The 18,087-nt window shown below is 42.9% G+C and overlaps 1 protein-coding gene across 1 annotated transcript in view; it reads left to right on the top strand.

Moving 5' to 3' along the window:
• Nucleotides 1–18,087, top strand: part of SYN1 (synapsin I) — a 299,454-nt gene that overhangs the window by 50,902 nt on the left and 230,465 nt on the right. The window contains 2 exon segments of the mRNA XM_033924145.1: nt 11,297–11,354; nt 15,295–15,386. Coding sequence (XP_033780036.1) covers nt 11,297–11,354; nt 15,295–15,386 — 150 coding nt within the window.

Below are 18,087 nucleotides of genomic sequence, written 5' to 3'. Positions count from 1 at the left end.
TCGCGAGTCTTGGCAGCCATCTTGGAACTCTTTGAGTGGTGGTGGTGACTATTGCAGTAGGGGCAGGAAAGAGTTGGGTTCTTTCCTGTCCCTGAAGAGGCCCCTAGACCACCAGGGATGTTAAAGTAGGGCATGCAAGGGGAGGGGGGGATGAGGAGGCCAGGTCAAGTCAGTTTAGGGCTGTATTTCAGGAGGAGGGGGAGAAAGGGCTTGGATCAGGGCTGAACCGCGAGGGGGAGGAGGGGGGTTGGGTCTGGGTTGTACTGAGGGAGGAGGGTCTGGGTTGTACCAAAGGGGGAGGGAGGGATGAATGGATGGCATTGCAGGGAAGGAGAGCAGAGTAGAATAGGGAGGGTTGCCAGCCAGCAATCCAACCAGCCAGCCTGGCTGCCTGCCTGCCATCCAGAGCACCGAGGGGGAGAAGAAAGAGATGCCAGGGGTGAGGGAAGAGAAGGGAAGGAGATAGAGATGTCAGGGGGAGGAGAGAAAGAAAGAAGAGAAAGATATGTCAGCATGGGGGAAGGGGTGGAGACAGAGGAGAAAGAAAAATGGTGAGGCGTGAAGCTTAAATGAATGATGTATAAAGGAGAGAAGGAGCATAGGTTAGATGAAATGGGGAGAGGGTAGACAATTTATGTAAGGGGCATAGAAATAGGAAAGATGCCATATGGAAGGAAGAGAGAGGGCAGACACAGGATGGAAGGGAGAGATGGCAGATGCTGGTTGGAAAGAAGAAAATGAAGTGAACATTAGAAAAGCAGAATCCAGAGATGACAAAAGGTAGAAAAAATATTTTGTTTTGTTGGTTTAGATAGAATAAAGATAGATAGATAGATGTATATATACCACCTGTCAAGGTTATCTAAGCGGTTTACAATCAGGTACTCAAGCATTTTCCCTTTCTGTTCCGGTGGGCTCAAAATCTATCTAACACACAGTTCTTCAACCACCGGTCTGCGGACCGGTGTCGGTCCGCAGAAAATTTCTGCCAGTCCGCACAGGGCCGGCGAGATCCAGTCGGCAGTTAAATTTCCTGCTGACTGCGGTTCCTCCCGACTAATGTTCCTCCTGACTAATGTTCCTCCCAGCCTCAGGCGATTAAGACAGGCTGCCAACATCGGAGCTTTCCCTCTCTGAGTCTCGCCTGTTAGGAAACAGGAAGTTTAAACAAAATAGGCGGGACTCAGAGAGTGAAGGTCCCGATGTTGGCAGCCTGTCTTGATCGCCGCCTCTGCCGAGTTGCTGAAGAGGGCCGCGGGAAAGTCGCGAGTAGAATGGAGAGAGCTGCAGATACAGGTGCAGGTGGAGGGAGATGTCAGCGTGTGCGAGCAAGATCCTGGGGAGCCTTCACTGTGGCTGTCTCCCCTCCCACCAGCTCTCCTACTTGCCAGGGCAGTGATTTACCGGCAACTTCCTGCAGGCAAGTACTGAGAGCTGCTGGAAGGGGAGGAAGCCACTGTAGGAGGCAGGGAAGCTGCTGGATAAAGGGAGAGCTGTTACTGGACTTGGAGAGAGTTAGAAGGAGAGATGCTGCTGGGAGGGGAGGAGGGAAAGGGATGGGAAGAGAGTTAATGTTGGATAGAGGGAGGAGGGAAGGGAGAAGGAGAGATGCTGCTGGAAGGGGAGGAGGGAAAGGGATGGGAAGAGAGTTAATGTTGGATAGAGAGAGGAGGGAAGGGAGAAGAAGGAGAGATGCTGCTGGGAGGGGGGAGAAGGGAAAGGGATGGGAAGAGAGTTAATGTTGGATAGAGGGAGGAGGGAAGGGAGAAGGGAAAAAAAGGAAGGAGGGAAGGGAGAAAGAAAAAAGGAAGGAAACAGCTGGCAGGGAGATTACAGGAGGGGAAGGGGTCAGGGTGGAATGGAGAGATCAGATGAGGGAAAGGGGAGAGAGAGGAATGAGAAAGTAGAGAGATATTGATGCTGGAAAGGGGGTCAGCAGAGAAATGAGAGAGGGATAAAGATGCTAGATCTGGTGTAGGAGAGATAAAAATGAAGAAGGCAGTGAAGCTGGAATGAATGATGTAAAAAGGAGGAGGAACAGGCTGGATGGACAGGGAAGAGGAGCATAGAAAGAAGTCAGATACATATGGAAGGGGGAGAGGGCAGACATTGGATGGAATGGGCAGATGCTGGAAGGAAAAGAGTGAAAAGAAGATGAAAGCAGAAACCAGAGACAACAAAAGGTAGAAAAAAATAATTTTATTTCTATTTTGTCATTAGAATATATCAGATTTGAAATATATATCCTGCTAGAGACATAACTGGGGACTGCAGTATTCTGTTAGCATGATATTTCTATGTAGCATTCTATAATAACTTGGCTTGTTCAGTTTTCTTGATAGTAGAGGGGATATATGTGAAGGGGAGGGGAGACAGGGGTTTTGTTGGTCCGTACTCTGTATATTTGTATTTATAAAATCACAATTGTTCAGAATATTGTTTCTTTTTATACTTTAATAAAATACGTTCAATATAAAATCATAATTGCGGCTTGTACAGATGGGATCAGATGGTTTGCGGGGACCGAGCTCGCGGAGATGGGGCGTAAACGGGGTTTTTTAATTTTAGCCCTAGTAGTTTGCCGGTCCACAAAATAATTCTTTTATTTCTGCCGGTCCACGGGTGTAAAAAGGTTGAAGAACACTGATCTAACATACCTGGGGCAATGGAAGTAGTATTGTAGCTGTATTGATAAACATTTATAAAAAGAAAATGGAAATAAGGTCATCTTTTCATTGAACTAATTTTAATACATTTTTAAACTAACTTTCAGAGACCAAAACCCCCTTCCTGAGGTCAGGACTGGATACTGTAACAGCAGTATACTGTACTGACCTGAGGAAGGAAGTTCTAGCCTCTGAAAGCTTTTTGAAAAATGGCAATATCTTATTTTCCATTTTTTGATTTAATTTGTAAAGTGAAGATTGTTATTTGTCAGGTTTTTTTTTTTCAAATTTACATCTGCTATCTTTATATTTTGCACAGTATTAGGGGACATGAGTCATTGTTTTTGTGATGTTGCATTGTATGCAGAGTCTAGTTTCTTGGCTATTCAGTTTAACTTTTGTCTACGTATTTCTGTTTTTAGTTTCTAGATGCATATCCCTTGCTTGGTGAGGGTCTGTTTGAGTGAAAGAGGCCAGTTATTCTGATAGCATTGAATGTCTATGTAGAAACAATCTGTATTAATGCAATTTGTTTAGTAGCTTGTAAACACTATAACTTGAACAGTTATAGTGGATGTTGATATAAATAATAAAAGTTTATATACCGCAGGACCGTGAAGTTCTATACGGTTTACAATGATTAAAAGATGGTACAACTTGAGTGGAATAAACAGAGTTAAGAGCTAGTGATTAACAGGTATTGATTAGCAGTTATTTTGGAGTAAGAATTGCTTTGTTTGTTTGGGCTGTTTGGTTTCTCACTGAAAAGGCAATAAGCCAAGTGCGATAGGTTAATTTTAGAATTGCCTGTATAAGTTTCAAGGTTCCTGGAAATTACTGAGAGAAAAACACTCTTATACAAAGCCGCGGTAGCGATGCTGTTGCAGTAAATGCACCCAAACTCTTCACTTTCTATGGGCTTCATTGCGTTTACAGTGGCAGCATCACTTCCATGGCTTTGTAAAAGAGACCCTAAGTTATTTGCGTGTGATATTCAGAGGGCTGTACTTGATAAGTTTGCAATTATGTATGTTTTTCTCACAATAAAAAAAAAAAAATAATTTCTTGCTTTATTTCTTGCAATTTTGTGAACTGAATAAGAACTAAAATTTTTGGGAGTGCTGGCCTGAAATATCACTAGTATTGAGCTGATCTTTGGTTTTCTATGTGCAATGCAGAACCTAGCATGCATCACAAGTTGTACTTTTATTGATGTTCTTTCAATCAAAATGAGTTAGAACTCCACCCCCACCCCACCCCACACACACACTCTCTAGGCTTAAAATGTTTATTTGCAATGCTTTAGGCCCATAAAATTACATGATTTTCAAAAAATTTGTCAAATGAGCTAACAAAAACCTTATATATTCTCCCCCAAAACCCATTGTTCATGCTAGTCTTCAGTTCATGTAAGCTCTATCTATCAACTCTGTAATCTCCCTGGGAATGCCCAGGCCAACTCTTTTTGTAAACCGCCTAGAACTGAAAGATATTGGCATGATAGAAAACACTAATGTAATGTAATAAAATCATCTTTCTGTTTTGAGTGGTCAGTGGCATAGTGAGGGTTGGAGGCACTCAGGGTGATGGTGCACCCCGCGCCCTCCTCTCCACCCCCCATGCTCCTGCAACCCCCACACTCCTTCTATGCCTCCCCCTCCACGCCACACTTGTGTCCTCCCTTCCCCATTTACCTCTTTAAATCTTTGCCAGCATGAGCAGCTTCTCCGGCCTGCTGCTCGTGCCTGTGCTAGCTTTCCTTCTGATGTAACTTCCTGGCCCTGCGACCAGGAAGTGATTTCAGAGAGGAGTCAAGCCGGCACGAGCAACAGGTCAGAGAAGTTGCTCACGTTGGCAAAGATTTAAAGAGGTACAGAGGAGGGTGTTAGTGTGGCATGGGGTGGCATAAAGGTGATGGCGCCTAAACCAAGAGGGCTCTCGGGGGGGGTTTGCCCCCCTACCCCCTTACTACGCCACTGGAATGAGGAGATGCAGAGAAGAAAATTAAGACTGCGGGGTGGTGAGGGGACGGGGATGAAAATGTGGGAACGGTGAGGGGACGAGGATTGAATCTTTGTCCCCATATCACTCTCTACTCCGGGGCTGTACCATCCTGAATGAGTGGGTGTTATCCTCTTCTACCAGCAGATGGAGGTAGAGAAAACCCCATATAACCGGTTCCAGTGCAATAGGGATGGTATGCTGAACCATAGGGATGTCCAGGCCTCTCATGAGCATTCTGTAGAAGATGTCAATCACATCTTTTCAGCTCCTCCTCTATCTCCCCAGTATCTGCTACCCCCTTCAGTTCATTCTGCAGGCAAGCATGAAGGTGTCATGCTGATCTGCTCCCTTTATTTCTTTATTATTTTGCAGTGTTTTTCATTTTTTTTCGGTTCTTCACAGTTTGTACGCGGCTCAAGGAACTGCTGTGCCTGTTTGGAAAGGAGCAGACTTTGTCTACAGCTGGCAGGTGACTCCTTTGGGGACCTGTGCAACTACCTGCTGAAAATTTGTGGAGCACAGAGTTCCAGGCCTTTAGCATTTGCTCGCTTCCTTGACTTGATCAGGAACTTGAGTGCAGGCTGTTAGGCATCAATAGTGTCCGTCAGGGCGCTCATGGTGCTGGCTGAGGTTTTGCCTTCTTCTCATTTTGGCGTTTGTTGCGGCCCAGCAGGGTGGAGGAAGGTCCGACTGGCAGCCCAAAGATCTTGGCATGGCAGCTGATCAGCAGCTTGAGGCAGAAAATCCCTCCATATCTAGCTACTCTTTCATGGAGCTGAAGCTGGCTGCAGCATCTTTTTCCCAGCACATGGTCTTTGAGTACAGGCTGTGACAGTCTTTGGGAAAATCGTGGTGGGTGGTCTTTGACTATTTCTGCAGCTATGACTTTGTCCCCCCCCCTAAAATCCTATTGGTCAGCCCTGAACCATTTAAAGCCATTTTTCCCCCCATCCAAAAGCTTCCATAGTGGCCATTTTGGATTTTCCAATTTTTTTTCTAAGTTCTCACACTTTCTTAAAATACTTCTTTTTGCCTTAAAATTGTTAGGGATGGAGTCCTCAGATTCTAATACCCCTATATCATGCTTTATTTGCACTAGAGAATGACACGGGGAAAAAAAATTGTCCCTGTCTCCACTCCATCTCTGCAAGCTCAGTCCCTGTCCTCGCCCCGTCCCTGTGAGCTTGGTCCCCATCTTTGCCCTGTCCCTACGAGCTCAGTTCCCATCCCCACCCCATCCCCGCAAACCATCTGATCTCATCCACACAAGCCTCGAATAGTTATTATTTTATATTGAACTTATTTTATTAAAGTATAAAAATAAACAATATTCTGTACAATTGTCATTTTAGAAACACAAATAATACAGAGCACCCCTCCCTCCCTATCACTGGTCCAACAGCCCCCAACTCTCGCACCCTCCCTCTCGATGGTGGATGACAAAAAAAACCAAAAACCAAACAAACCTGTGAGTGTGACTCCTGGGTCGGCCCCTTTGCGTCTCCAGGAGTGGGCACACCAGCCTGTTGGAACAGAAGCTTCCTGCACATGTGACGCAAGGCTGCTCGGATCGGAACCTTCTTTCTGCCAAGTCCCTCCTTCCAATATAACTTCCAGCTGCAGGTTTGTTTGGGTTTTTTTTTATTGCCATCCGCCATCGGGAGGGAAGGAGGGTGAGAGGGTGGGGGGCTGTTGGACCGGCGATAGGGAGGGAGAGGGGATGTTGGACTCACGAGGGGGGGGGCTGTTGCTACACCCGCGATGGTGAGATGGGGCTTCTAGACACGCAATCGCGCCGAGGAGGGCATGGAGGAAACTCACGGCAGATACTTCACTACAGGAACAAGGCCATTCATTGCTCCACAGGGCAGTGAATGGCCTTGTCCCCGTACCCACGGCAACCAGTCTTTTTTCTCCCCTGTTCCTGCAGGTTTCCCGCGGCTACCCACAGCTAGCCACGAGTAACAGTCACTGTTTCATTTTCTAATTTGCACTGGATGGGCGGCTGAAGAGGGCCCTTGAGCCATGTGTTGCATGGCATGGGATGCAAGGAATGGGAGCTTTGAGCTTAGCCCCTTCACAGGCCTCTAGGGCTGGAGAACAGCAGATGGTTTTGTCAGAGGGCTTGAAACACCTTCTGGAACCCCGAGACAGCAGTTCTGTTCACCATAAAGGCATAGCTGCTTCGCAGCACAAGAAAAGGTCACTTTTCCTCTCAGGCCTTTACCTCCAAAGTTCATTAATCTCCTCTGGCAGGCTTATGCACAAGTCAGAAATCTGCCAGTCAAGTCTGGAGATGAGCGGACCAGTGCACAGTCCTCTCTGGAGACTCAGTGCATCCTCCATGAAAGCAGATGCTATGCTGCACTATGATGCTCCATCAGACAGGGACTCGGAGGATGAGGGTATCAGCATATTTGCTTTCTGGGTGTCAGGCTCCGAGACTGTTGCGGGCATATTCCACTAGATCCCTGGCATCATTGTGGGCAGAAGCAGCTCTCTTATTGTCGGCCAAGATCTGTAGAGCGACCACTTGGTCGTCACTCCATTCTTTTGTTAAACATTATTAAACTGATGTGGTGGCTTGTTTGGATGCACAATTTGGGCGTTGGTGTTGCGGGCAGCAGCTCTTGTTTCCTTCCCTTAATGAGGTCTGCTTTGAAACAACCCACTTGTCTGGAAAAATGGGAAGGATGCTATTGAAAGAGAAATTAGGTCTTTCCTGATAAATTTATTTCCATTATTCCTTCACACTATTCCAGGGGCCTTCCCTCAGTGGGTCTAGAGAATCTCACTGTTTGGTCTTTGAAGAGATATTCAGCTGTCTTTCCATGAATGTAAACGTTTAAGGAGGTGTTGTAAGGCATAATTACAAGAAGTTAAATGACAGAAGTGTGTGTGTGTGTGTGGGGGGGGGGGGGTATTCAGAGCATGGGTTGAGTAGAAAGGTTATCTGGCTCTTGATTCCTGAGTTCCCTCTGCTTGTTTTTGAAAATACTGAGCAGCTGTGGGGTCTGAGGGGACCTATATCAGGCAGCTCTTCATTGTGTTTCTGTCTCCACCTACTGGTCAATGCAAATAACTATTCTACTGGTCTGTAATAGTGTGAAGGACTAATGGAAAGAAAATTATCAGGTAAGACCTAATTTCTCTTTACTCGCATCATCCACAGTTCTGAGCGGGTTACAGTAAAAACATACACAATAAAAATGAAACAATAATATCACAAATCATCAATCATATTGCATAATAAAAACAAAAAATCATGCAGTTAAGAAACAGCTATTTAATCCGGTCCTACAGTTCACTGGTAAGCATGTTCAAAAAGAATGGTTTTCAAGTGCTTCCTGAACTGTAACACCCCAAGCAAAGTTCTAACCTCTAAAGATAAGGCATTCCAAAGATAAACACCCTATATAGAAAACATGGAATACCGATTGATCACTAACCTAACATTCTTGAAAGATAGGACGGCATAGGTCAGGCGTGGTTTGGTGACTTTTAAAAACTTAGGCTGTTTTCAGAACTATCTGGGTATTTAGCCTTTTGTAAAATAGAACTGAGAAAAGAGTATCTGGTTAGATTTCATTCCTTTGTAGCATTTACCTTTATTTCTTTGTATAATTTTATTAATTTTGAAAAGATAGCTATGACAAAGGAAGTGAATTTTGCTATTAGTATAATTCTTAATTGATTGTATTCTGATAATTGATGTAATTGTTTTACCCCTTCTTTTTACAAAACCGTAGTGTGACTTTTAGCGCCGGCCATGGCGGTAACAGCACTGATGCTCATAGAATTCGTTGGGTAAAGTGGATTACAAATGATCAAATTAAAGCATATTAAATTAATTGAGGGTTATAGGTACATTGTGTATGGGTTTAATGAATTAAGGGCTCCCTTTACAAAGGTGCGCTAGCGTTTTTAGCGCACGCACCGGATTAGCGTGCGCTATAGGAGGCGGTAGCGGCTAGCGCGTGGCATTTTAGCGTGCGTTATTGCACGCGTTAAGGCCCTAACGCGCCTTCGTAAAAGGAGCCCTAAGTTCCACAATAATAATAATATGAGAGAAAAAAAGAGACTTTAGCAGCTGAATTGGAAGAATAGACATGGAGTTAAAGCTAAAGAGCAACTTATAATGAGCACAGATTTCAGAACATATCCTGAGGAAGCCTCTAATCCTAATAACTTTTGGACTATAATGTATCTTATGTGTAGATAGATTTTTCTTCAGAAAAGCATTGTATTTAAAAAAAAAAAAAAAAAATCTGATTTAAATAAAAAATCCAATTAAAAATTATTTTTTAAAAATTCATTCATCAATTTGTATTCACTCTGGCTGGTGGGGAAGAGAAAGGGAGGTAATAGGCGTAAGGCACACAGCCATTCTGCCACCCTAGTCTTCACCCCCATGCATGTATGTGGTAGGGTGGTGGATAAAATGTTCGAGCACTTTATCTGGGGATGCCATGGAGCTAAAGTCTTGTGTCCACCATAATAGTATTAGCATCATTCCAGAACTAAGGGCTCCTTTTACGAAGGTGCGCTAGCGTTTTTAGCGCACGCACAAGATTACCGCGCGCGATAGTGCGCGCTAGCCGAAAAACTACCGCCTGCTTAAAAGGAGGCGGTAGCGGCTAGTGTGCGCGTCAATTTAGCGTGCGCTATTCCGCACGTTAAGGCCCTAACGCACCTTTGTAAAAGGAGCCCTAAGACTTCTGTCAAAGAGGACTGTGGTAATCAGTGTTACAGTCATTGTTTTTGGTGCTGCTATTTAAAGAAAATGTTCCCATCAAAAGCCAGCTGTAAAAATATTTGAATCTCAATAGTATTGTTTCAGAATATATAAATATGAAGAGAAATTTAAATCCATTTTGACCAGTTGTAATCTGGAGAGTCTGACAGGGTTAATGATCTTTTTTTCCAGGAACATACAATGTAATTGGAGAGGTGATGTGTGCATTCTACAACATGGAAGGCAATTAATAACGAGGGTGGGGGTGGAGAAGTCAGATCATCTACCAATTCTCTAGGTCTTTTAGTTTGGTGTGACATCGTATGTCTATGAGTGGAAGTTTGAGAGCCCTCAAAAAGGGTTAGATTTCAAACTGAAGCATAGAGATACCATGGGGCTCATAATCGAAAGAGAAAAACGCCCAAAAACCAGCCTAAGTCGGCACTTGGATGATCATAAACGAAAGACGTCCGAGTGCCAATAATCAAACCGGGTTTTGGGCGTATTTCTAAACGACCTAGGCCTTCATAGTGCCGCTGAACGACCATAGCTAAATGGGGCGTGTCAGGAGGAGTGTCGAGGGCAGGATTTGGGCGGGACGTGGGCCGGCTTAGACTTAGTCATACTGCATGTATAACCGAAAGTTATACAACACAGGATCGACGGAACTTGGACGTTGTGACTTAGACCATTTAAAACAAGGTCTAGGTCACAAAAACCCACCTGAAGTCATCAGATAAGCACTGCAAACACATAATACAGAACCCCACACACTACCCCAGTAATCATCGACCCCCCCCAACCCCATAAAAATCATAATCACACCTTTAAAATTCAGCCTCCAGACCATCATCACCTGGCAGCCTGGCATAGGAAAGCCTAGTCGTCCTGCACAGAGGCGGCTTGAGTCGTCTTGGGGGTGGGTTAGGTATCCATGGAGAGGAGGCCCCATGCCCATAAGCCCCTGTAATCACTGCATTGTTACTGAAACATGTGTACTCCCCTATACACCCCCAAAACCCTTTTGCACTGGTATATAAGTGGCTCCTGCAGCCATAAGGGCTATTAGGGTGGTAGATAAGTGGATCTAGGGGATTCTGGAGGTGGTTTGGGGGGCTCACCGTGACCTACAAGGGAGCTGTAGTGAGATGATGACATGGCACCCTTTTTGTGAAGTTCACAGCAGTGCCCTGTAAGGTACCCCACTATTTAGGTGCCATGTCTGGGTGTTCAGTCTATCACTTTGCAGACCCCTCCCACGTCCAACAGGGGTTTTTGACTTGGATGAAAATGTGGTATAAAGATGGACGATTTAGCGACTTGGATGATCAGATCGGCAGGACATATACTTAGACGATTTTCATCTTAGACGAAAACGGACTTAGACGTTCCTTTCGATTATGCCCCTCCATGTGTCAAGCCTGTTGGCTGGTAAAGGAAAGCTATTTGGAGAGGGACAAGTTCCCACAATCTGGAATTCTTTATCTTTACACATTAGATCCGAAACCAATTTAGAGAAATTCAAAGGTGCCTTAAAATGTTATTTATTCAAAGATGCCTTTGAACTCTAGATACTTCTTTCTTTCTAAAGGTACTTTTGACGTATTAGCTACTCGTCTCGTCCTGTGCTATTTTCCCATTCCTTATATGTCCTGTTTGTTCCTTATATGTTTCCCTTCATAACTCTATTGTAGTTCCTCCCCCCTTTCCATGTATAATCTGAATGGTTTGTCCTTAGTTTGAAGATATTTGTGTTTTAAACTGTTGTACCCCTTTTTAAAAAAATTAATATTGTACTTTTGATAGGCATGTAATCAAATTTTAAATAAACTATGAAAACTATGATATCAGCAACAGCTGTTTGACTTCTTTCACAACTTCTTTTCTACAGGGCCAAACTCTTCAGAGGGAAGAAGATTCATGGGGAGTTTGAGATTAAAGTGGAGCAGGTGAGTCTATTCTGAATAAGGATTAAAGGTGTAATAAGGAAATTACTGCAGTCAGTTATCAGACAGGCTGGTACCCTCCGCCTTCCTCTGTAGTATCAAAAGCATTGAGAGGTTGGACCCTCCTTCTTACTCTATGGCTGCAGTGTCCAAACTTTTCTGCTTACCCTGTAGCTGCAGTTATTCTTTGAAAGCAGGATACATCAGTCACATAAATTCAATTGAGAGTGCCAAGACAGAATAGTTTCCTTAGAGCTCAGAAAAGGAATGGAGAATAGCACTAGGAATATCATAATGCCTCTGTTGTGTGCAGTTTCTCCACCTCAAAGAAGATATATCAGAATTAGAGAAGAGCAGGAAAAGCGTAAAGCGGAGAGAATGATTCCCTTATGAAGAAAAGGGTCAGGTTAAGACTTTTCTGCTTGAAGAAAAGTCAACTGGGTAGAACAGTTAAATAGGAAACGGTTATTTATCCTTTGAAAAGTAGTAAGACAGGGACATTCCATGAAACTAACAGGTAGTGCGTTTAAAACAAATTAGAAAAAGTATTTTTTCATTCAATTCACAATTACTTTTATTATTTGTATCTTATTTGTACGAAAATCATGTTAGATTGTTAGTTCATGGTTTGATTTTACCACAGACTATTGCAATTCATTATATTCTGGCGTTTTAGTTACGTTATTTAAGAAAATTCAAATTCCTCAAAATACAGCAGCCAAGGTAGTATGTAAATCTAAGAGCTCCTCCTTTACTCATAAAACTTCTTTGGCTCCTGGTCGAGGCAAGAATTACTTTTAAACTTGCATAATGTGTTTTTAAGATGATCGATGAATTAGTACTACTTCATTTGACTAAATTAAGTTCCTTGTATGAGGGGGTGCTGAAAAGTTCTCGGCCAAACAAGAAGAAAATTACGGGGATATGGTTTACTCAATGATCTGAAACAATGTCAAAACATAGAATGCCATTTCTGCAAATTGGCACTTAATGAAATAAGATAGCAGTCTTCTCAGTTACAGTAGCAAAATAACGCTCGGAATTTAGAAAGTTGGTTGGTGGGGCTGAGAACTTTTCAGCACCCCCTCGTAGACCAAGGGCTCCTTTTACTAAGCTGTGCTTGCGTTTTTAGCGCACGCTAACCCCACACTACACAAAAAATACTAACGCCAGCTCTATGGAGGTGTTAGCGTGTAGCGCGTGGCAATGTAGCACGCGATAAGCGCACGCTAAAACCGCTACTAAAAGGAGCCCTAAATGATCTCATATGACAAGCAAATTATTGCTCACTTTTCTTGCTTTTAATAGTGTACAATTTAAGAAAATGTTGGAGGTTTCATTCCTCTTTCAAGCTGCCTACTGTTATCAAGCAACAGCCGTCTTATTTGCTGTTTCAAAAACACCTGAAAGCTTATCTAGTTCAGAGGCATTTGGTTTTTAAATGCATCTTATGTACTAATATCTCTTTGTAGATTATATTAACTGTTTTCTATTGTATAAAATGTGTTTGTACACCTCTTTGGACTAGTTCTGGGATTTACCCCCTCTTCTACGAAACTGCGCTAGCAGTTTGTAGTGCAAAGAGCCGCGCTGAATGGCCCGCGCTGCTCCCGACGCTTATAGGAGCTCTATGAGGAAAACCCACTGCCTAATCACTGCATATGTGTCAATGATTGAAAGCTTAAATGATGTCAACGCTGCTTTAAAAGTTTAAATATTTGGGCCCTCTTCGAGACTTTTCTTTTGTATTAGAGGCTTGGCAGAGGGATTTGGGGCGGGAGCTTGGCGTGGATTTGTTGCGCCGAGCTCTCCGACGAGTCCCGGTTTTAGTATACAATGTGGAGCTTCGTGAGTGCCACTTTAGGAAAACCCACGGCGCAACGGCTCACCGCGCTAAAAACTGCTATCACGGTTTCGTAGAAGAGGGGTGAGTGTTTTATAAATGCCCCCAAATAGAATACAATAGAATAGAATTAAAAGCTGTGGAATTTGTTGCAAGAGGATTAAGGTGTCTAGAGTTATTGAGTTCTAAAGGGGTTTGGATAAATTCCTGAGGAAAAGTCCATAAATGATGATTAATTAAATAGACTTGGGGAAAGATCACCACTTATCCTGGGGAGTGAGCAGCAAGGAGTAGATCTATTTATTGTGTACTTCCAATGGCCTAGATTGGCCTTTCTTCATCAATAAGCAGGGGATACGCAGGCACACTTACTGGTGACATCTTCTGCATGGATCCAGAGTGCAGTGCTCTCCTGCAGTGTATGAAGGGCCTCTAAGCCTGCACTTGGCAAGAATCCAAAGGAAGCTTCTATTGTTTTTTTTTTCCCTTAATTTAAAATGGCCTACAATTTGAGCAGACATCTTTTGAGTCTCTTCCTACATCACGCACATCAGCATGATGGTTTTCTGTTTCTATTTCAGAAATTTCTCAGAGATAGTTCTAATCTTCTTTTAAATAATAATGTATTATTCAGCCCTAGTCTTCTATCTCACATCAGATGGCAGATCTTATGCTTTAGAAAAGCAGGAAACGGAGGTAGAATATTGTTTTGCAAACTCTCCTGCCATATTTCAAAAAGAACCGTTAAAAGTTGTGAAGAGCAGTGCAGAAATATTTTAGCGCCCACAAATCCGGTTCATTGACAGAGACATAGGTTCCCGTGGTCCCTGAAGCTGCATTGGACACTAGAAATGCATTGGCATCAAGGAAGTCTCTGCTTGCCTTGACATTGAGCATTGAAAGTGTCCATCAGGTCTGAACATCATTGTACTTAGCACTGTTGACTTTTAAAACTAGAAAAACAGCTCAGCCTGAATTTTATCAATAGACTTTTGATTCCACACACTTCATCATGCTCTCTTCGATCCTCTGATTAAAATTTACTAGTCATTCCATCACTAAGCCATATAAATACTAGGAGAAATACTATCTTCTCATTGGTTGCTCCCACCCTTTGGAATTCAGCCCCGAACTCGTTAAGAGAGACAACAACACTCGAGAATTTTGAAGTCTTCTCTTAAGACGTTACTTTTTAAGGGTGCTTTGACTGTCCTTATAAGAATTTTAAAACTTTTTGGGGTCCATTTCTTTTGGACTTACATGTTGTTATCCCGCCCTCTTGTTTTTCTCCCAACATCTTCTCTTTCCTTAACATTACATTGTAGTTCTCCCTTTTCCACCTGTTTGTTTAGTCTTTTTATAAATTGTCCAGATGTTTTGTTTGTTGTTAATTGTTTTGATATACTATTTGTATTACCCTAATTTCTAATTGTACAACCACCTTGAAATACATGATAAGGTGGTATATCAAATTTTTTTATAAACTTGAAACATCAGTACCGTGGAACTCTGATGTTGTACGTTGAATGAATGTAATGTAATGTAATGTAATTTATTTCTTATATACCGCTATATCCTTTAGGTTCTAAGCGGTTTGAAGAAAATATACATTAAGATTATAAATGAGAAGTAAGAAGGTACTTAAAAAATTCCCTTACTGTCCCGAAGGCTCACAATCTAACTAAAGTACCTGGAAATTAATAAAGAAGAGAAAATAAAGATGGTTGAAAAAAGAAAAATTCTATGTGAACTTATAGGATGGAAATTAAACTGACAGTGAAGAACTGTATGAAAAATACATATGGAATTCAGTTAGAGAGGGTAGGTTACAATCTATTTATGGTATTTGTTTAATTGGAAGGTGTTAAGGTGGGTAATTTGGGAGAAGGTTATCTGAAGGTAGGTGAATCTTCTGGAGGTAAAAGAGGAGGGGTTAAGATATTTGGATGAATTTTTTGAAAAGCAGGGTTTTGATTTCTTTTCTGAATGTTTTGAGGTTGTCTGATATTGTCATAAGGCCAAGAAGCATTGACATCAGTCCTCATTGAAACATTGATTTTCCATCTTGTGGAATTATCTGTTTGTCTCTTCTTTTCCCAGGCAGAGTTCTGTGACCTGAACCTTGTGGCCCACACAAATGGGAACTACTCAGTGGACATGGAGGTGATGAGGAATGGAGTTAAGGTTGTGAGGTAATAGATTGTGTGGAGATGTGACAGTAGTACCCTGTGTATGGAGAAAGAGAGAGGGAGTAGGATTTTAGGTTAGGTTTATTGACACAATATTGTGGCTGAGCTCGGACTACAGGAGTAGTGGAATTGGGTAAGAAGCTATGTGGTCATGTCACAACTTCCTGTGAGGGCTGGAACTGCATGGAAGGGTGAGGGGAGGGATTTTGCAGTGATGTTATAGTGTTCTTTTTGTGCTAGGATTGCAGATAGTGATATGGGGTCACTGACTAAACACAACAGGGGGAAAGCAAAGCAATTTACTATCCAGTTAAAGTTAACCAGTTTAGTTATCTGGCTAATTTTAAACTGATATTCAGTTGGTGTATCTGGTTAAGTCAAGTTGTCTAAAATAATCTTCTAATTTTTAAATTACCCATTTGTGCAGTCCAGCTTAACTGGATAACTTTATTTATTTGGATTTAGTTCACACTTTTGAGTATTACCACAAAATGAATTACATTCAAGTACAATCGATATTTCCCCTGTCACATAAGAACATAAGAAGTTGCCTCCGCTGAGTCGGACCAGAGGTCCATCGCGCCTAGCAGTCTGCTCCCACGGCGGCCCATCAGGTCCATGACTTGTAAGGTGATCCTTTGTCTAAAACCCTTCAATCCCCTTTATCCTTCTATCTATACCCTTTCATAATCCTATCTCTACCTCTACCTATATCCCTCAATCCCCGCATCCTTCAGGAATTTATCCAATCCTTCTTTGAAACCCCGTAATGTACTTTGTCCTATCACAAGCTCCGGAAGCGCATTCGAGGTGCCCACCACCCTCTGAGTGAAAAAGAATTTCCTAGCATTGGTTCTAAACCTGTCCCCTTTCAATTTCTCTGAGTGTCCCCTTGTTCTTGTGGTTCTCAATAGGCTGAAGAATCTGTCCCTCTCCACCTTCTCTATGCCCTTCATGATCTTGTAAGTCTCTATCATGTCTCCTCTGAGTCTCCACTTCTCCAGGGAAAAGAGCCCTAGTCTTTCTAACCTGTCTGCATATGAAAGGTTTTCCATACCTTTTATCATTTTCGTTGCTCTTCTCTGTACCCTCTCAAATATCGCCATGTCCTTCTTAAGGTATGGTGACCAATATTGGACCCAGTACTCCAGATGCAGGCGCACCATCGCACGATACAGCAGCATGATGACTTCCTTCGTCCTGGTTGTAATACCCTTCTTAATAATACCCAACATTTTGTTTGCTTTCTTTGAGGCCGCTGCACATTGTGCCATTGACTTCATTGTTATATCCACCACTAGAGGACTTACAATTTATGTTTATGTTTATTTAAGATTTGATATTCCACTCCTGCATTTTACTGACCTAAGCGGTTTACAATGTATCAAACTAAAATGAAATTAGGTACTTGAGAAAAACTACCCTATCTGTCCCGAAGGCTCACAATCTAGCTAAAGTACCTGATTAAAATAAACATATGTAATACATTTCCAAGATCAAAAATCAAAGAAATAGAAAATAGAAAGAATGAAAGATGATTAAAAATTAAAAATAAAATAAAACAACTTTAAGAGATAGAAAAGTCTCTGAGGCAGCTTGATAGTAACTTCAGTCTGCAGAACCAGGTCAACCAGCCGCCTTCAAAGAAGCAGGACCAGGAACCATGCCAATGAAGACCACCATGACACCAGTCACCGGACAGGCAAGGCCAGGCGCCACCTACAGCAAACCCCTGAAGTGAAGTTCAGTTTCCCTTCGATGTGTCCAGCAACGCAGCTGCAGGAGTGCAAGTCCGCCAAGGAGAGGGGGAGAGAGGGCAGGCCACAGGAGATCCTCCGACACCGGCATCAATCCACCACTGGTGACCACGTCGGGGCTGTGCTGCATTGTGCTTCCCCCTTGTGCTGCTGGACAAGAGCCCGGACAGGGAAAGCTGTGTTGAATCAGCTGATGGAATCCCCAGGAAGAGCAGCAGTTGGGAGAGATGAAAGAAAACACAGTACCTGTTAGTACCTGAGACAAGATCACAAGGTGTGAAAGTCTCCTACCCCACTGTTCTAAACATTAGGCTTCTACTCAACAACAGTAATAGTATCCATGACTGTAAATTTGTTTTAAATTTGTAGCCTGTTGTCTCCTATGGTACCCTGTGACTAGTAAACCCAGGAGATTTTGCTTTCCTCTCACGGAGCCACAGGTGCATAATCATTCTGTCTGTATGGGGAGCACCTCTTACTAGTGTTCTATCACGGCAGAGTCTTTTCTGGAGGGTGCTAAGCCATACCTTCCTAACTGCTCTTTTAAGCAGAGGTTCTTGTCTCAAGAGATAATCTGAAAGATTTTTTCTCTCTATGACATGTTTCCAAATCAAAAATACAGGTCAGATCCACTTTCTGCAGTGCCAAATGTGTTTTCTAGTGCTTCTAGGCATTCCTCAGCTGAAGCTTGGGGGTTTTCAGTATTTATAGCCCCCAAAGTCTATAGAGTTAGGGCCCTTAGGCTTCACCTATTTGCCATCTTTTTTCCATGTGTGAACGGGCCTAGCGATCACCTACCTCATGAAACACTTTGTTCTAAAGGACAACCTCCGACCCTCCCACAAAACACTTCTATTTTCATTCCCCACTCCCAAGGGATGTCGATACAAAAAATTTCTTGACTGGCACTATCCTTTCAGGCAGGCATCTGGAACAACACCCTAAGC

The sequence above is a fragment of the Geotrypetes seraphini genome, chromosome 1 (assembly GCF_902459505.1).
Source record: "Geotrypetes seraphini chromosome 1, aGeoSer1.1, whole genome shotgun sequence".
NCBI classification, from domain to species: domain Eukaryota; kingdom Metazoa; phylum Chordata; class Amphibia; order Gymnophiona; family Dermophiidae; genus Geotrypetes; species Geotrypetes seraphini.
Note: the sequence above shows the minus strand (reverse complement) of the source record. Positions and strands in the feature narration are given on the sequence as shown.